Source organism: Lithobates pipiens, unplaced genomic scaffold (genome assembly GCF_037356315.1).
Source record: "Lithobates pipiens isolate NorthernLeopardFrog02 unplaced genomic scaffold, aLitPip1_a1.2 Scaffold_8, whole genome shotgun sequence".
Taxonomy (NCBI): Eukaryota; Metazoa; Chordata; class Amphibia; order Anura; family Ranidae; genus Lithobates; species Lithobates pipiens.
In genome coordinates this window covers 532,110,820-532,131,375 of record NW_027507903.1, presented here as the reverse complement: position 1 = coordinate 532,131,375, position 20,556 = coordinate 532,110,820, and the positions used below count along the sequence as shown (strand labels likewise).

The 20,556-nt window shown below is 45.1% G+C and overlaps 1 protein-coding gene across 2 annotated transcripts in view; it reads left to right on the top strand.

The window, feature by feature from the left end:
• Positions 1 to 20,556, top strand: part of KANSL3 (KAT8 regulatory NSL complex subunit 3) — a 154,361-nt gene that overhangs the window by 101,027 nt on the left and 32,778 nt on the right. For both annotated transcript variants that reach the window (XM_077469540.1, XM_077469541.1), the window contains exons 17-18: positions 1,022 to 1,103; positions 13,510 to 13,658. In XM_077469540.1, the coding sequence (XP_077325666.1) occupies positions 1,022 to 1,103; positions 13,510 to 13,658 (231 nt within the window). The remainder of the gene's footprint in view (positions 1 to 1,021; positions 1,104 to 13,509; positions 13,659 to 20,556) is intronic.

The window sequence follows — 20,556 nt, the reverse complement described above, 5'->3', positions numbered from 1 at the left end:
CCATGGAGGGATGCAGGTTCCATCCCTCTGTATTTATGATAAAAAAAAAAAAAATTTGGCTACTCACTGTGATGAAAAATCATTGGGCCTGATGCACACAGGATGTTTTGCAAACTTCTCCTGGAAACACTTCTTCCTGGCAGCAGAGTTTTGTCAGAAAAAACACAAGACGCTTGTAAACTTGTGTAACGAGTTTAGGCGTGTTTATAGGTGTCAATCGCTTGTGCATTAATTGAATTCATTGGCCAAAATAATAATGTTCTCTGGCTATTAAAATTAATTATCGATCATGTGCTAAGTGCGGCTAGTGTTAATGCACATATAGATGCCTTTTTCCAAGCGTTTTTTCTGCCAAAACTTCTGCTCATAGACACATGGACAGTGTTTTTTTTTTTAGGTCTTAGTGACGCATCAAAAACAGGTATTCTTCCTTTAACATGCTTACCACTTCCGGACCACCCACTGCGTCAGGACACCCCGGCTGTGCAAAACGACATACCTGTACGTCGTTTCGTGCATGAGATACTGTGGGCAAATCCCCGTTCTGACGGGACAACATCTAGATCTGTGGTTCCTAATGATCAACAACAGTGATCTGTGTTTTCCCAGTGAGCTTATCCCCCACACAGTTAGAACACACCCAGGGGACACAGTTAACCCCCTGATCACCCTCTAGTGTTAAACTATTCCCTGCCAGTCTCATTTACACATTGATCAGTGCATTTTTTTTTTTTTTTTTTTTTTTAAGCACTGATCACTGTATTGGTGTCACTGGTCTAAAAAAAATGTCAAGGTCAGATTTGTCCGCTGCAATGTAGCAGTCCCACTAAAAAATATCGCAGATCACGATCATTACCAGTAAAAACAATAAAAAAATAAGTCCAATAAATGGCTTTTTTTTTATATTGGAAATAAGATATTGTCAAATGTAAGTTAAACTAATGCTATTATTTAAAGATGTAAATGTACGTTATAATATCACCGTGTAAGATGTAATTATTTTCTTTTCTTTTTTATGCAGCCTCAAAGTCTTCATCTTCATCAGTGATTGGCCAGTCTACAGTGGGTACAAAAGAGATCTCCAGTCTGCTTACATCATCTAAGTAGGTTTTGCGCATCTACCTTGTCATTAGTGTCAACTCAAATGTTGCCAGTCTTTATATTTAGTAAAGGATGTTTTTATACAGACTCGTAATTCAACTGCTATTCTCAATGTCAGTCATAAAGGTTTTTTTTATGTAATGAAACCTTTGGAGCTGTTGCTCTGGGCATTTTAACTTTGTATATCTCTGGCTCATCACTGAACTTGTGAAATATGAATATTATTCTTCCACCTTAACAACAAAAAATTAAAAAAATCCCAACACCCTCCTCACCCCTCTGGTCTTAAATGTTTTATCTGCTGTGCCAATAACCTTCCACCTCCCTTGTGTACTGATGTACCTATCCATGCACTTTTAAACTCTCTACACAACCACAGATGCTGTGTTGCAGCATAATGGTGGAAATGGCTATGGCTGTCTCTTCTTGCTTAAAGCAGACCTACAAGTGAAAGTACCACTCATCCTCATTTGCATAAGGTTTTTAAGAATTTATTGTATATGCTTAATTTAAAACATTTTTGTACATGATTTATTCAGTTCATGAATTGTTGTGCAACAAATTATAAAATAAATATGTGCATGTTTTTTTACACGTCTGTTTGGCTAATCCTAACAGGATGATGGTTTATATTTATTGATACAATTGTTGGAGCTAGCACTGTTACATATTCCTATTTATTATATTATCAATGGACTGTTGTCAGGTTCAAACCCACAACTGTGTTGCACCAAGTGCAAAAGGATCTTCCCTGGTAGAGATGGAAAGAGTGTAGAGTAACCGAACTGGTATTGCCAGTTATACCCAGCTTCATCAGGGGCACTCCCCAAATATGGGGGGAGTTTACAGCATTTACCTATGCTTTTGACTGTCTGTTCTGTAATACCCCTGCTGAGGAAAAGGACTCAGAATGTATCACCCACGTCCATGGGCCCAGATGGACAATATCAGGACCTTGCTGCAGAAGATAAGAGAGAGCTTGTAAGCTTACTGATTTGCATTACATCTTATGCATAGGTCACCTAGTATCTGGTACTGATGCTGGAAGGTTGTTCTACTGGTCCAGGACAGTGATCCCCCTGGGGGGGGGGGGGGGGTTGTGGTTGTATGCCCGAAGGCCCCCATTTCTTGCAGCCTTAGCCTGGTGAGTGCACCCTTGTCAGAAATTCCCCATGTGGCTGTCTCCATTGGCAGTGTACCTTTACTGCAGGCCCATAGAGTGCTTTGCTGCTGCTGGAAGGGTAGGCTGTGTGGGCTGTATATGTTTGCTGTTTGTTAACTTATTCTGCTGCATGCCTCAGTCTTCACTGCTATTGTGATATCAGTGGAGAAGGGAGTTGGTTCTGGCCACACACCACGCCCATATGATGACATCACTGCCACATGTACAGCCATATTTTGGGGTCCCAGCATCTGATACATGGGGAAGCATTCCTGTAGCAGTGGCTGTATTTCCGGTTTGGGATGAGGCTTGTATCTCTCAGAAAACCATGGCAGAATGCAGGCAGCAAGGTTGGGGGACAAACGGATGGGCTCTCAAAACCTTTCTTTGCATAGGGAATGCCCCCTGCATAATTTGCCCTCCCTTCAGGGTCAGATTAGTTTGGAGTCCCTGCTCTTATCTGGTCTTTCCACTGTTTCAAAGACTTGTTCCTTTAATTTCTCCCTGTCTGGGGAAGAATTTTTAGCATCCATTTCGGGATTGGACAAACAGCTCTCAGAGGTTCTCACTGGGTTGGAACGCCTAGACGTAGATGTGGGCACTCTTTCTCCTTCCTGTTTGTGAGAGGACAAGGTGTCAGAGGGATTATTCTTTGGATGCAGATGTGGAAGAAAGGGAAATAAATTAGGAGTCATCTTTTGAAGACAAATACGGGTCCTGGCTTGTCTCAGGCGCAGAGGACCACGGTTGTGTTATTATTATTTTTTTGTGGGTGCAGTCAGAACTAACACTCACCCAAATATATTACAATCTGACTATGCAATCAATTCTAGATTAACCAAAACTATGTAACATGAGGACCCTCCTTAACTATCCAACCAAATTGTAACCAATTGGATAGAATTGTGCACTATATTGTGGTTGGTGGAGTAAATGAACAGATTTTAATGTGTGCTAAAAACCACCATCCACGTTACACTCTGCCTATACGATTTTTGTATAGTCAACTTGAGATTTACCAAAACTATGCAATATGACTACTTACCATGAATTTTCTGAACAATTCATATCCAGTGATCAATTTAGGTAAGCCCTTTCACTACAAAGTGATCACCTGGAGGTGTTCAAAGCTTTTGTCGTAGGAGTAGGACTCCAGATGTGGGTCTTGTGACATTCTGGCTCAATGCAAAGCTGGACAAGGGATCCTCAGGTGTTTGCAGTGGATATCTTTGTGACACCCTAAAATTCTTTTTCTGCTGTGGTGGGGTCTGATATTCCATCCTGCTTTACAACTGCTGGCTTTGACAGCATGACTATTGAGTCCCACGTCCTAAGAATCTGGTGACCTCCAGTAAATTGTGCCATCGCACTTGGATTACTTATATTGGCTGGTATGAAACTCATTAGTTTCATCCCTGACATTGTGTCACGGAACTCTTCTCCTGTCTGGTCTTGAGTACTAGCAAGGGCCAGATTTCAGCTTTGCCTATGCTGTTTCAGAGGCTTATTGTGTCTCTCAACCTGCTAGAGGTGTTTATACAAGGGGTCATGCAGATTGTTCCAGCTGTCAGCCCTCAGTTGTCCCTGCTGGATCACAATTTTGTTTTGTCTGTTTTACAGCATGTTCCATTTGAACATTGAGGATATTTCTTTTGTGCTTCTTACAAGGTGGCCATTACTTTGGCTGGTCAGGTCTCAAAGCTTGCTACACTCTCTTGTAAAGAATATCTTGTTTTCCACTGAGATAAGGTAGTGTTGAGGCCTCAACCATAATTTTTGCCTAAGGTGGTGTCTTCACCAGAACCAGATCACTGTGTTACTTTCTTTTTGTCTGAATCCCAGACACCCTGAAGTGAAATTTCTTCACTCCTTGGACATGGCCCCACATTGTGCGGGCTTACCTAAACTGTGTCTTTGTTTCGGTAGTCTGGTTGTGTTTGGCCGTGTAGGGGCAGGCTGTTTCCAAATCCACTATTTCTTATTGGATTTAGTAACTAATTTCTCAGGTCTATGTAATTTAGAACAAGGTTCCACCTTCTCCAGTCAAGTCCCATTCTACTGGGAGTGTCCGTGCTTCCTGGGCAATTCAGCATCAAGCTTCAGCTGTTAAAGTTTGTAATGCTGCTACCTAAGGTACTAAGCTTTACATTTACTAAGTTTTTATGGGGTAGACCTTTTCACCTCTGTGGATATCTGTTTTGGGCAGAAGGGGCAGCAGACAACTCTGTTTTTCTCTTCTGTTGTTCTTGTGTTTGTTGCAGTGTTGCCCAACCCTCCTTTTTCAATGCTTTGGGACATTCCAAGTAGTCTGACAGAGTCAGAAACCCGGTGTCCTTTGATTTACAATTTAAATAAAGTTAGGATTTTTGGTTTACCTGGAAAAAAAAACATTTCTTGGAGTACATCACAGGACAAAGGGATCCCTCCCCCATTGCATGGTTCCTCATTGGTTGCTACAAAACAGAAGCTGTGCTGGGGGTATTATGCTTGGGTGGGTAAACCTGCTTTTTTTTTTGGCCAGTGTCTGTTCACCTATAGCAACATAACCCAAGTAGTCATGGATAAGAAGAAATCCTGTGCCCATGATTTACTTCAAGAAAAGCATTTTGCAGTTAAACTGAAAGTAATACTTTTATCGATATCAGCACAGCCATTATTGATTGCTCTGTGCTCCCACTGTCTATAATGACTAGTCAGAGGGTTGCACTGTTGCTGCTATGCAGTACAGGTTGTGAGTACCCCTTTTGGAATATACTTCACAAAACATAGTGGATCATCACAAGGATAATACTAATACTAATGGCTCAATGGGGTAGGAGGTCAGTAACATTACCCCAAAAAGACAAATTCTGCTAGTTCTGACTACTTTCCAATATGCTGACATCTTCACCAGGCTTAAGGATACCATTTTAATCCTTATTGATGCAGTACTCACTTACTTTGCCTTAAATCAGCTTGCACTGACATGGCCAAAGGTTATCAGCCTAGGTTCACTTATGATGCCTCAGCCCAACAAAACCTTTTCTGTACACTTGCTCTTACAGCATGTGTTGTGTGAGACTGGCCTCACCCTGAAAAACGTTCATTCTTCTAAAGTGTTTTGTTCAGTATCGTATTGAGAAGTACCTGTTAATGTCCCTGCAGAGTACCTTGCGAGAATACCCATCCGTAGGGATTGTCCCTCTGACTCCTTGGACAAATGCATCAAGGAGGTCGAGGGGGAGGGTTAGTACCCTTTTACTGCAGAAACTGAGGGTCGGAGCTTTTGTGGGTAAATCCTTTGATTTTGAAAGCGAAAAAGAGTTTTTCTTTCCTGAAATGTAGTTCTGCTGCAAAATCTGGACCTTCAAAGTCTGGGAACAAGCCCTCCTCTCAGAGGGGGAAAGCGGACTTATCAAAGTGGGCAGCAGCCTGTTGGCCCTCAATACCATCTGGTCCAAGGGCATTGCAGACTATGGGTCCAGATCATGTCCATGGATTACAAACTTGCCAGTGGCCAATCACATTTAAAAGCAGATTCATAGTCCATAAGACTCTGGTCGGGTTTCCTGTAATATACTCCAAGAAAAATATTTTATAGGGAAGTCAAAATTTCTAATTTCTCTTACGTTCACCGACTGACACAGCTCCTTTCTTAGACCATCGGATTGTTACGCCACCTTCAGGAGAGGACTAGGCAGAACATGTTAATATGTTATAATAAAACTAGTACTTTTTAGTTCCGCCCAGGTAACAACCCCCCCCCCCCCCCCCCCCCCCCCCAGCCTGCTACTGCAGCCCCAGTTTTTTTCTGCCTAGGGAGGAAGGACCTTGGAACCCTATGGGCCCATCGGTCCATGGATTTTTCTGCAGAAGTTTTGCTTTTTGGATAAGATTAAAACATCCTGTGATCTGCTATCAACAGTCGGCTGGGTGACAGGCTGGATACCCTTAGACTTGTAGCCTCCCCAGCCTGACCAGCGAGCGTATGCAGACCAGAGCTCCGCTCTGGATCGGCCACGACATGCCTCTAGCTTCAGGGGTGGCTGGTGGGCGTAATGCCCCAGGGCACACATATGACCAGGCTACTGATGTCTGCATCACAGTGTGCCAGGCCAGCAGTCACCCCGTACTGATCGGAGAGTGGGTCTGTGATGGAATGTCTCCCAGCTCTTCAGGACTGGTAAGTACAGCTCTCCCTGCCTCGGTGGGGCTGAGCAGCTGGGCATTCCCTGGGAGGTCAATTCGGGGGTCCCTCGCCACCCTCTCTTCTCTCCCTGTCCCTATCTTCCTCCCCCCTTCCCTGTGGGGGATGCTGCATGTGCCGCTGAGCGGTGTGTGTGCCATAGACAGGGGCTCCCGAGAGGGCTCTCACCTGGGGTTGGGATTGCACTGGGTAGCTGTGCCCTGGATGTCTGTAGGTCTCTCCCCTGAGGTGTCTGGAGGCTGTGTCTGCTGATCGCTGTAGCGATGTTTACCGCCATTTCTCTGCCTGTTTTTTACTGCTCATTGCATACAGTGTCTGTCTCCATTTTACTGTAGTCCAGTGGCCATTTTCCTTGTGATTATGTCCTTTATACTGGGCGCTCGGAAGCCATTTTGTTGAAGCCTGAACGCGTTTTTCAACTTTAGACCTATACAGAGGAGCTCAGCACAGTGCGGTTTTGTCCCTTATGCATCTGGGAGCTGACACAAGCACACCTATTTGGACGACGCAAAACTCGGTCAGGGTGGTGAGTCTTGCGGGAGGGGGCCCTCAGTCTGCAGCAGTTAGGAGGGTGGGCCCATCACTGTCCTACGTTCCCAACAGGTGGCAGACAGGGTAGGGTCAGCATGGCTTCAGAAACTGGTGTTTCTTCCCCCGAAACCCCTGTTCTGTCGTTTCAGACGACTCTGACCAGGACCGTGCGGACAGTGAGGATGATTCCCTGTCTGGGTCCATGCGAGATAAAGCGCTTGTTGGAGCACTTATCACAACTGTGCGTGATACCCTGAAAATTCAGGAGCCAGCAGATCCCTCTGCTGATGTCGCGGCCCCTTTTGGGTCCCTTAAGCTGGCCCGTACACCTAAGGTGTTTCCGTATCTTACTTATTCGGATAAGTTCATATACAAGGAATGGCGGTGCGTTACCCTTTTGAGGAAAGCCTTCTCAAGAAATGGTCGGCTCCTCCGGTCGTGGACCCCCCAGTATCCAGGTTAAACAAAGTAACCACAATCCTGGTAGAGGGGACTCCTACATTTAAAGATCCCACGGACAGGAAGGACGAGGCAGTGGCTCGTTCCTTGTTTACAGTTGTGGGGTCAGCAATGTGACCAGTACTGGCATCTGCACTTGTGTCAGACACTTACTGAGTGGGCAAAACTTTTGCACCGCAAATTTGGGAAGCAACAGGCTTCTCCTGTCTGCGTGGAACTAGCAGACCAGTTAGTGCAAAGCCTTAAATACATTTGTGACGCGGCCCTGGATACTCTCCCTCTGTTATCCAGGGCTTCAGTGTCAGCAGTGGTGCCGAGGCGCCTGATTTGGGTAAAATGCTGGTCAGCAGACCAGGCATCTAAAAAAGCCCTGACGGATCTACCCTTCCTTGGCGAGCGGCTCTTTGGAGCCTCATTGGATGACATTATTAAAAATGCCACAGGTGGTAAGAGTACACTACTCCCACAGGCCAGGAAGGCTAAGGAGCCACGCCGTAGGCAAGGGCCCTCATTTTCCACTCACAAATGGCTTTTTCGTCTGCCCGAGGCTTGGGCTAAAAGTCGACAGGACGACCTCTGAAGGACAAAAACGTCCCTGGAACCGCAAGCCTGCGAGCAAAAGTGCTACCGCATGAAGGTTTGCCCCCGCCCGCAGCTCGGGTGGGGGGTTGCCTTCGGGAGTTTGCAGTCTGGTGAGCGCCTCCGCTGTCCAACCAATGGGTCTGCGATTTGATTTCCTCCGGCTACAAGATAGAGTTCCTCTCTTGGCCACCAAACAGATTCTTCCCTTCCAGCATACCCGTACTCCCGGCTCGCCGGGAGGCCCTAATGGGGGCGGTAAGGGACCTGCTGAGTCGCGGGGTGATAGTACCTGTTCCAGAGCCGGAACGCTTCCAGGGGTTCTACTCCAATCTGTAGTCCCCAAAAAGGAAGGGTACGTCCAATCTTGGACCTAAAAGCCCTCAATTACTTTGTAAAAGTACAGAGGTTCAGAATGGAATCAGTTCACTCAGTAGTGGCTGCACTCCATCAAGGGGACTCCCTGGTGTCTTTGGACATCCAGGATGCGTACCTGCACATACCCATATGCCTTTGGCATCAGAAATTTCTGCGATTTGCAGCTGGGGAAGCCCACTACCAGTTTGTGGCTCTCCCCTTGGTTTGGCATCAGCCCCCCCGAGTCTTTACCCAAGGTATTGGCTCCTGTTCTGGCTTTGCTGCGACAACGCGGGATCACGATCGTAAGTTACCTAGACAATCTCCTCCTGAGAATACCTTCCACCTCAGAATTAGAAGAGGATGTGGCAAAGACCCTGCAGCAATTTGGGTGGCTGTTGAACCTAAAAAAGTCGGTGATTGTACCGACTCTGAGTTTGGAGTACCTAGGCTTGTTGCTGGACTCCATGGAAATGAGTGTTTCTCCCTTCAGACTCTTAGAGCCGCGGTAAAACGGTTGATGAACCGCAAGTGGTCGTCACTGTGCTTCTACATGCGAGTCCTGGGACTCATGGTGGCCTCCTTCAAGGCGGTACCGTATGCCCAGTTTCACACCAGAGTCTTGCAGAAGGAGATCTTGACAAAATGGGACAAATCTCCGTTGTCCCTGAATCGGCAGATTCAGGTGAACCAGTTAGTCAGGGACTCCCTGCTCTGGTGGCTGAGGTCCCCAGCACTTTGGTCCGGGAAGACGTTCCTACCTCTACGTTGGACAGTGATCACAATGGATGCCAGCCTAACCGGCTGGGGTGGAGTAATGAGAGTTCAGTCGACCCAGGGCCTCTGGTCAGAGGAGGAATCCAAGTTGTCAATCAATGTGCTCGAGCTGCGAGCGATCAGGCTTTGCCTCTCCAGATGGTCGATAAGACTTCGAGGGCGTCCGATCAGGATCCAGTCAGACAACGCCACAGCGGTGGCATATGTCAATCACCAAGGAGGAACAAGAAGCTCTGCCGCCGCACGGGAGGTTGCTCTCATCCTTCAGTGGGCAGAGCGACATGTACCGCCCCTATTGGCCATTTACATTCCAGGAGTGGAGAACTGGCAGGCGGATTACCTAAGACGCCAGATGCTGGACCCAGGAGAATGGGCGTTGCATCCGGAGGTGTTCAGGCTACTGTGTCTGCGATGGGACACACCAGACGTGGATCTTCTAGCCTCCCGTCTCAATCGGAATGTGCCGAGATTTGTGTCCAGGACAAGAGATCCTTGGGCAGACGCGCTGGTGGTTCCGTGGGATCGGTACCAGCTGAACTATGCCTTTCCCCTGCTGAAACTATTACCACGTCTGCTCCGCAAAGTGGAGGTCGAGGGGTTTCCAGTAATACTGATTGCCCCAGATTGGCCCCAGGTTACGCAGACCTTGTGCGCCTGGTGGCGGACACCCCATTGCGACTACTGTTACGAGAGCTGCTGTCTCACGGTCCGATTCTCCATCCTGCTTTACCATCGCTGGTTTTAATGGCATGGCTATTGAGAGCCAGGTATTGAGGAACCGGGGTCTTTCGGACTCTGTGAGTCCAGCTATGCTGAAAGCATGGAAATCTTCTCGGAAGATATATCATCGTACCTGGAAGGCCTACACCTCCATGTGCGAGGAGAAAGGATGGCGTCCATGCTCCTTTTCTATATCCAGGATCCCGCTGTTTCTACAGCAGGGAGTAGACCAGAAATTGGCTTTAAGCACCATTAAGGGACAAATATCAGCTTTGGCTGTCTTTTTTTTCCAGCGACCCCTGGCATCTCACTCTCTAGTGAGCATTTTTGTTCAAAGGATCCGACATGTATTCTCTCCGGTGTGTCCACCGTTACCCCCGTGGCATCTGAACCTGGCGTTATCGGCACGTCAGAAACCCCCATTTGAGAATATCAGAGAGATCCCTCGTTGACTTTCCCAGAAACTGGTTTTCCTAGTGGCCATTGCATCGGCCAGGAGGGTTTCGGAACTGTAGGCCTTGTCTTGCAAGTCGGGTTATCCACAAGGATAAGGTGGTGTTGCGTCCGCAACCTTCTTTTCTGCCGAAGGTGGTTTCGGCGTTCCACATCAATGCATTGTGTTACCATCTCTGTGTACTAAACCGACACATCCTAAGGAGGTGGCCCTCCATTCCCTGGACGCGGTCCGGGCTCTGAGGGTGTATTTGTCTGCTATGGCTCCCTTTTCGGAAGTCGGACTCCTTGTTTGTTTCGGTGGCTGGTCCGGAAAAAGGCATGGAGGTCTCGTCAGCCACCATTTCCAGGTGGATCAGACAGATTGTAGTACAGGCCTACGCCTTGAAGGGGCAGGTGCCCCCCTTTCCGGTCACGGCCCACTCCACCAGGGCAAGTGGAACGTCTTGGGCCTTCTAACATCAAGCATCTGTCGCTCAAGTGTGTAAAGCAGCGACTTGGTTGTCTGTTAACGCCTTTACAAAATTCTACAAGGTAGATGTCGGTGCATCGGCTGGTGCCTGTTTTTCCCGCAAAGTTTTGCAGGCGGCCGTGTAATTGCAAATGTACTTACATTTTTTTCCTGATTTTTGGTAAAAAAAAAAACAGTACCTTTTTAAGTAAGTGCACTGTTGCATTTATTACCGCAAGTTTTGAGGCGGCTTGTAGGTAGTGACTCCCAGTTTCAGGAGCACTCTGTTTTTTTGTGGGTAAAAAAAGTTCTTTGTTATTCCCACACACTGTTTTTTGTGGGTAAAGTTTTTATACTGGTTCCCACATGCCATTGCGGGTGAAGTTTTTATGCTGTTTTCCCACTCCTCGTTTTGGCACTGCTTGGGGACATCCTGGTGTCTAAGGAAGGAGCTGTGTCAGTCGAATGTAAGAGAAAATAGGATTTTTTGCACTCGCCGTAAAATCCTTTTCTCTGTAGTTCACTGACTGATACAGCTCCCTCCCCTCCTATTTTTACGTTATACTGCTTGTTTGACGTACTGAGGCTGCAGTAGCAGGCTGGGGGGTTGTTACCTCAGGGACCGCCCCTTGGGCGGAACTAGAAAGTTCTAGTTTTATTATAACATATTAACATGTTCTGCCTAGTCCTCTCCTGAAGGTAACGTAACAACCTGATGGTCTAAGAAAGGAGCTGTGTCAGTAGGTGAACTACAGAGAAAAGGATCTTACGGTGAGTACAAAAAATCCTTTTTTTTATTTTTTATTTTTTTGTCTAAAAACTCATCACAAGACTATTTGTAGTTAAAATTAAAAACAAAAACCTTGTTAGTAATCCGTTTAGAGGTGAGCACTGGAAAGAGTGCATAACTGAGCAAGGAATTGGGTATTGGGTAGAGGAGTGACCCCTGTGTAATCTGAGAAGTATACCTATATTGTCTTAATATGATCAGTTCGTTTTTTATGGCTTATACATTTTCCAATGAAAGTGACAGCGATAAATAGAAATATTATAGCCATTGGTGTAAAAACGCACATGGCATACAAAGGAATGTGCAAAATCCTTGAAACTCTGAGGGAGCTTCTTATGTGCACAAAAGCAGAAAGTGTACATAATTAGTTGTAGCTTGGTACTGGAGAACCAGTTAAAAAACTGAGACTGGTCAAACAGCCTAGAGATAATAATTTTTTAGGGTACTACTTCAGATTTACCAAAACCATATACTATGAGGTCAAAGCTTAGGAGTTTCAATGTGTATGCAATCAGGCATGCCCTTGCACTACATGGTTTTGGTAAATCTGAAGGAAAAACTCAGCAGAAAATCTGATCATGTGTATGGGGCTTAATGAGAAAAGCATTAAAGTAAACCTGTGACCCGGGAAATGGACATTCAAGTATTTACATATTCTTAAATGAGCTTTAAAACAATTTTCCACTGACCTTTTTTTTTAGCTGCATGCACTGTAGAGCAATTCTTCCTGAAATTTCACAGCATAAGATGTTATTCTTTGAGTAGCTCAGCTGTCTCTGTCCTCACCCCCTTCCCCAAAGCTTCTGCTGTATGTTCACATAAGAGATGTGAAAATTGGAAAGCTGCTGACTCACCGATAATGGGGTGAGGTGAACTAGTAAAAGAGAATCACTTGAAGGACTTCAGTGTTGTTGTTTTTTTTTTGTTTTTTTTTTTTTGTTTTTTAGGATTTGTGGCTCCACAGTTCCTGCAGCTATTATATAGGTCAGTGAGTGTTTATATTGTTAATTTGTTGCTTTCATCCTACATCAGATTATTTTCCTTTGGTAATTGTATTTCTGCTTTCTGTACAAGGACTGGTTGCTCTTAAATCTATGCATCCCATTCATAATTGTGGTCTATGCTACTACAAATTGCACCTTTTCTGCTAATCATTCATGCTACAGTTGACAGCCAGTCTGGTCTATGTCTCTCTAAAGCGAATTAACCTACTTTGCCCAGTAATATACAAAAAGGAGAGACGATTCACACAACCAACACTTTCAAAATTCTGTGATACTACTATGGCTGTACTGACACTGAGATGCCGGAGTTTCTGTCCAAGTTAGTGATTCAAGCCAGTATAGCATTTCAGCTTTCTTTTTTAAATTCAGCCACGTTTGTGCGTAAAAAACTGTACCTGCGCACAGAGATAAGTGGCACTTCAAAATTTCCAACACTGACACGCATTCATGATCTGGATACATTTTAAGTCACCAAGACGGTTTTCTCCTGCCCTAAGGTAAATTATAGGCGTTTTCCATACTGTGATTAAAGTTGCTTACATCCTAAAATGCCTTTTAGTATGTGTGGGAGTGATAATGCTATTCTCCAAATGTAAATTTATTTTTTATAGGCTATTTTAGATTTCCTTCACCAATAAATCATCCGAACATATTTCACAAGTTTAATCATAAGGTTTAGAATTATGGTCAACTGTAAATAACTCATTCAACTTGTTTAATTTTTAAAGTATCCTCTGATTCAAGCCATCTTGTAACAAACGAGGTCTGTGTCTGTGCCTATTTACTGCTTCTGGATCATGCCCTCAGATGTTGTTTTAAGCTTTTTTTTTTTTTTTTTTTTTTTTTTTTTTTTAATAGTAAAGGTTCTTTGTCTTTGCTACCTGTTCTTTGGACAAGTCTATTTTTTTATTTAATACAATTTTACATTTATGTTCACAGACTAGCTTCTGAAAATGCCTCATCGAGCTCAGCTGTTTCAGGTCTGATCCCCAGCGCATCAACCCCTAGTGCTTTCCACTCCATCCAGAGCCGGCTGGTATCCAGCATTTCCCCTGGAGTGCAGAACCAACAGTCTAGTACACTGTCAGGTAAAACTGGTTTGACTCCTAATAATTTATCTGTAGTATCAAGTAGCTAATGTTAAGGGGATTTTACCTGTTTTAAATGAGGAGCAAAATTAAATCAATTTAACTCATAGTCGATTGTAAACAAAATTTGCATCCAAAATGGCTACATTATCCTTTTGTTTGCTTTACCCGCTACATGGGTTTCTGCCTTATTAAAGATGGCTTTATCTATAGCAAAAAAACATTTTTAATTTGTTACACTGCCTTTTTTTTGTCTATCATCTGCTCTCTAGCCCTCCATACACCTAGAGTATCTGGGTCTAATTCTAAATAAATCTCAGGCAAAAGGTATTTTTTACAAAAACAACTTCTTTCTCAAACAACTGAATTCCCATGGGAGCCCTAACGGTGGCCTCCTTTTTGAGGCAGTACCCTTTACACCAGTTGCATTTAAGAGCTCTCCAACAAAACGTTCTATCAGCATGGAAAAAGCAAGCTCTTTCCGTGAATATAACCATGCTTCTATCCTCCTAAACAATAAATTCCTTGTCCAGGTGTATTATCCTTTTAATTTTGATAGTGGAAAAATCCTTCTGCCCCTACTTTAGGAAGTTTCTTATCACAGGGAAGTTCTAGGAAGTTTCTTATCACAGACGCAAGTCTGTCAGGCTGGGGAGGAGTTTTCCAATCCTTGACAGTTCAAAGTACATGGCCAAGCGAGGAGACTAAATTCCCCATTAACATCTTTGTGCACAGAGCTGTCAACCTGTCCCTTCAGCAACTCCCTTCTAAAAGGACATCCATTTTAGGTTCAGTCAGACAATGCCACCACAGTGGTATATATCAGCTATCAAGGGGGCATGAGTAGCCTGGCTGCCTTGAAGAAAGTGCATCAGATTCTCCCATTGATAGAAACTCGCTGTCCAGTGATTTCATGCAATCCACATTCCAGGAGTGGACAGTTACCAGGCAGATTATCTCAGCCACCACCACTTGGACCTGGAGAATGGTCTCTTCAGCTTTCTACTGTTGTCTTCATTTTATTTTTAGAACCTCTAGCAATCGCAAACCATTCAAACCTCTCTATCAAAGGCCTAGAAATTGCAAATATCCTTCATAAAATATAAATTTTTGCGGATGACATACTTCTTTTTTTCCACACGTCACCTTGCCCAATCTTTTTCAATTACTCTATTAATTTGCTCCTATTTCCGAACTCACAGTTTAAAAAAAAAAAAAAAAATTAAATGCTCTAAATATCTCCGTTAATCCTCATTGCCAAGCTCTTGTTCAGAGAAATGTAACCTTCTCATGGCTCTCTACATTACCCGACTAGTTAACTAGTTATTCATATTTCTTCTACATTTGATTCTTTATATGCTGCCAATTACCCGTCCCTCTTTAAGAAAGTGTCTCGCTATTGTCCAGTTGGAATACATACCTATTATCCTGGTTTGGGCGCATTAGTGCTGTTAAAATGTCATACCTACTTAAACTATTATACTTCTTCTGAGTACTACCCATTTTAATTCTAGCTAATAATGTACTCAGAATTGAACAAAGAAAGTTACCTCAAAAAAACACGTATTTCAGCTTCTGTACTTGGAAAAAAAAAAAATGGGTGGCCTTGGAAACCATGACATCTCCAAATATTATCTAGCTGCTCAAATTGCACCTCCGTGCTACCTCGGATCTCCCAATATGGATGTAACTGGCTGTTATTCAATGCTCCCAGCCCCAATATATAATTTAATCTGGATCACTCCTTGCTGTGAAGATAATCCCACTTTACACCACTCTTTCTTGCTGGGACTGTATTAAGTTTTCTGTCGTTCATTGATGGATGGATACAGCCTCTTCTAATCTCGACCATAGGGTTATATTGCCACCTACAGGAGTAGGACACTAGGCAGAAAAAGTAACACCTATGGGCAGTCCGGGCTGATATAAACCCCCACTCTGTATAGGCACTTCAGCTCATCCACACAGCTGCTTTTTTGGGACATTTCAATGGTTCCAAGTGTCATACATGTCCCAGACTTTTTGTTGTTTTACTTCAGTTTTTTCTGCCTAGTGTCATATACCATTAAGAGTCAAATTCCTCCCTGTTCTGTAGCAACAATCTACTCAGCACTTAGTGCTTCCTGGACCTTCCGTCATCAGGGGTCTGTGTCTCCAATATGCAAGACAGCTCACCTGGTCACGTGTGCAAACCTTTACAAAATGTTACAAGGTGAATGTCCTGGCGTCTTTGGGCCTGGTTTTGTATTTCCATGTTTTGGCCTTTGTTTTTTTGTTTTCCTCCCACCCCTCACTTGTTGAGCACTACTTTAGTATGTCCATATGGTCGACACTGTGTCCATCAATGAACCAAAGAGAAAACAGGATTTTTTACATTTCTTTTTTGTTACCATAAAATCTTTTATTCTGAGTTCATTGGGGGACACTGCACCCACACCTGTTCTTTTTCTTTGACACTGCTTGTAACTAACTGGTGTGCCTATGCAGAGAGGGATTTTATATCAACCAGGACTGCCTATAAGCGGTGGCATGTTTATTTTTTCTGCCTAGTGTCATCCTGTAGGTGGTAATATAACCATATGGCCGAGGTTAGAAGATTCCAATGAACTCAGAGAAAGGGTTTTACGGTAACAAAAAATCCAGTTCTTCTAGTCATCTAAATGCCCCCCCCCCCCCCCCCAATGCTTTTAACAATTCTAAGGCCGCGTACACACGGGCGGACTGTTCGCCCAACTTTGTCCGCTGAACAGTGTTTGGGCGGACAGTCCGCTCGTGTGTGGGCTTTCAGCGGACAGTTTCAGCGGACAGTTTGACGAACAAGGTTTTTCGGAAATTCCGTAAAACTGTCCGCTGAAACCTTGTTTGAGCGAACAGTCCGCCCGTGTGTAGGCTTGTTCGTCAAACTAAGTTCCGCGCATGCTCAGAAAGGATTTACACGCCGAAAGTTATAATGCAGTGTATAGGACGTCGTATTTTTCGTCCCGTCGTACGTGCCGTTCACGTCATCGCGCACGGTTTCAGCAAACTGTTCGTTCGTCGTGTGTGGGCATGTCCGTCCATGCTAATTTTGAGCGGACTGTTTGCCGAAACTGTTTGACGGACAAAGTTGGGCGAACAGTCTCCGCGTGTGTACGCGGCCTAAGAGTTTAACTTAGTGGCATGACAAAACGTTTTGTTGTTAAATGGAGTCAAAGAGTATTCCTATCTTTTGGAACATTGGCATCTTCCTTCTTCGGAATTGTCTCAATTATTTCAGATAACTGTATTCATACAAAATCTCCTTTCTACCTGTTTCTACCTTTTTGAACCCTTTCGATAAATTGTGCAAAATGAACCCCTGCTCCCCTGGCCTTTTATATCTCTTATATGCTGCTCAAGTTTCTTGCACTAATAAACCTACTTATGTCCTTGATTGGGAACATGACCTAGGAGAATCTCTAGACGTTACAGAATGGCATAAAATTTGGTTAGAAATAGCTGTTTCATTAATGCTTTGGCACAAGAAAATGCACATAAAATTTCTAGTTTGCTGGTATATTGATCCCTTCATATGGACCTCCTTCATATTTCTCCCCCCCCCCCTTCTTTAACGGATGCAACGCCAATGTTACCTTACTCCATATTTGGTGGGAATGCCCAATAGTCAGTTGCTTTATAAGCCAGTTTTGAGCTTTAGAAAATCAGAAAGAAGATTTGATTTCTTTCTGCACAACACACTATTGCTAAGGCTTGGGGACAACCATCCCTGAACTTCAGAGAGGTAAAACAAAAAATTTTGGGAACCCTGATCCATTCTTGATAACCATTCTCACTTTGAATATATGGTGGGTAACTGTCATTATTTTAAAAGTCAGCAGCTGCAGTATTTGTAGCTGCTGGCTTTAAAAAAAAAAAAAAAAACGGCGGACTCCCGCTTTAAGTCATAATTGAATGTTATTAAAAATGGCCTTTACTTTTCAATTTGCAGCTCTAACTTTCTGTAAAATGTAATGCAAAATGGTTACTTGGAGGGGTTCTGAACACAGAGGTGTCCAGTTTATTAAACTGTGAACAGCAGTGATGCCGAGGATCGCCGCTGATCTCGGCTCATAAACAGTTTATGAAACAGAGATAATAGGGGGAGAACATGTTCTCCGCCGATCTCCGCACACTGAGAATCTGTAATTTTTCTGACACATAAACAGCCAGTTTATGAAGCTGCGATCTCAGCACTTCACCAGCTCACACACATACATACAGTCATGGTCGAAATTGTTGGTACCCCAGAGATTTTTCCAGAAAATCAAGTATTTCTCACAGAAAAGTATTGCAGTAATACATGTTTTGCTATACATATGTTTATTCCCTTTGTGTGTATTGGAACAAAAGAAAAAAAGGAGGAAAAAAAGCAAATTGGACATAATGTCACACAAAATTCCAAAAATGGGCTGGTCAAAATTCTTGGCAACCTTTCAAAATTGCTTCTTTAAACTCACCTAGGGCAAGTAACAGGTGTGAGCAATATAAAAATCACACCTGAAAGCAGATAAAAAGGAGAGAAGTTCACTTAGTCTTTGCATTGTGTGTCTGTGTGTGCCACACTAAGCATGGGCAACAGAAAGTGGAGAAGAAAACTGTCTGAGGACTTGAGAACCAAAATTGTGGAAAAATATCAACAATCTCATGGTTACAAGTCCATCTCCAGAGATCTAGATTTGCCTTTGTCCACAGTGCGCAAAATTACCAAGAAGTTTGCAACCCATGGCACTGTAGCTAATCTCTCTGGGCGTTGATGAAAGGTTGCAACGCAGGATAGTCCGAATGGTGGATAAGCAGCCCCAAACAAGTTCCAAAGAAATTCAAGCTGTCCTGCAGGCTCAGGGAGCATCAATGTCAGCGCAAAATATCCGTTGACATTTAAATGAAATGAAACGCTATGGCAGGAGACCCAGGAGTACCCCACTGCTGACAGAGACATAAAAAGCAAGACTAGTGTTTGCCAAAATGTACTTGAGTAAGCAAAAATCCTTCTGGGAAAATGTCTTGTGGACAGATGAGACCAAGATAGAGCTTTTTGGTAAAGCACATCATTGTACTGTTTGGAGTGAGGCCTACAAAGAAAAGAACACAGTACCTACAGTGAAATATGTGGGAGGTTCAGTGATGTTTTGGGGTTGTTTTGCCGCCTCTGGCACTGGGTGCCTTGAATGTGTGCAATCATGGCATCATGAAATCTGACGATTACCAAAGCATTTTGGGTAGCACTGTAGAGCCCAGTGTCAGAAAGCTGGGTTTGTGTCCGAGATCTTGGGTCTTCCAGCAGGACAATGACCCCAAACATACCTCAAAGAGCACCCAGAAATGGGTGGCAACAAAGCCCTGGAGAGTTCTAAAGTGGCCATCAATGAGTCCAGATCTAAATCCTATTGAACACCTGTGGAGAGATCTGAAAATTGCTGTTGGGGGGGAAAAAAGGCGCCCTTCCAATAAGAGAAACCTGGAGCAGTTTGCCTAGGAAGAGTGGTCCAAAATTCTGGGTGAGAGGTGTAAGAAGCTTATTGATGGTTATAGGAAGCGACTGATTTCAGTTAAGTTAAGGGTGCCAAGAATTTTGACCAGCCCATTTTTGAAGTTTTTTGTGACATTGTCCAATCTGCTTTTTTTCCCTCCCTTTTTGTTTTATTTCAGTACACACAAAGGGAATAAACGTGTATAGCAAAACATGTGTTACTGCAATACATTTCTGTGAGAAATACTTGATTTTCTGCAAAAATTTCCAGGGGGGCAACAATTTTGGCCATGACTATGTATATGTGTGTGTGTGTATATATGTATGTATGTTGTAAGGCTGACCGCAGGTCAGCCTGTATTTGTAGGAGGAGTTGGGCTGCGTAAAGCCTGCCCTCCTCTGCCTCCTCCTCTCGTGGACGTTGGCTCTCGTGTGGCTGACGTCACTTCGGGCGGGTCGGAGGAGGACATTCTGCTACTCTGGCGCTCATGGACGGGGGTGATTTGGCCCCCACCGGCTCCGTTTGTGGTCATCTGTGGGGGGGGGGGTTCACCCGCCGACAGCTATTATCTGCACGGGGGAGCCTTTCTCCCGCCCGCCTCCTTCTCCGGCTGCTGGAGGGGAGGGGGGAGGGAGGTTTCTGTCTCAGGCTTCCCCTGTGTGGTTCTGTCGGGGGGGGGGGGGGGGGGTTGTCCGCAGCGCTTGTCTCCACTGGGGAGCTTGTCGCCCGCCCACCTCCTCCCGCTATCACTGCCGGAGGGAAGGGGGGGTGCCAGCCACAGGCTTCCCCTGTGTGGTGCTGCTGGGGAGGGGTTTGCCGGCGGCTCCTGTCTCCGCGAAGGAGCCCTTCTCCCGCCCGCCTCCTTCTCCGGCTGCCTTTGCCGGAGGGGAGGGGGGCGGGAGGTTTCCATCAGGTTTCCCCCGCGTGGTTGGGGGTCGTTCCGGGAACATCTCATACTGTAGGTAAATGCAAGAAGCTTAATTACTGGGCTTGAAGCAAAAGATCTGATAAATAGTTTTTCTCCTCAGGCTCTGTTACCAGATTGCTAGGGGAGGGAGGTGGCAGCTGCGGGCTCTCCCGCCCGCCTCCTTCTCCTGGGGGTTTGGCCCGGGGGGGGGGGGGGGGGGGGGGTTCGATCGCCTGCCGACTGGAGGGGGGGCTGGTCCGCCCCTCTCTTCCCATGTTGTTTCGACCGCCCCGCCTCCTCTCCCAGTATTCATGCTGGGGGGGTTTGCATCCCCCGCCAGCTCCACTCGTTGACCCCTTTTCCCCCGGTTGTTCGGTGTGCTCCGTCTCCACGGGGGCCCGCTGGCTTGCCGCGGGAGGGGGGTTCAGGTGTTTCTGCCAGGGGGTGGGGGGTTCAGGTCGCCTGTTTCTGCCGGGGGGGGTTCGCCCGCCTGGTGGCTCCA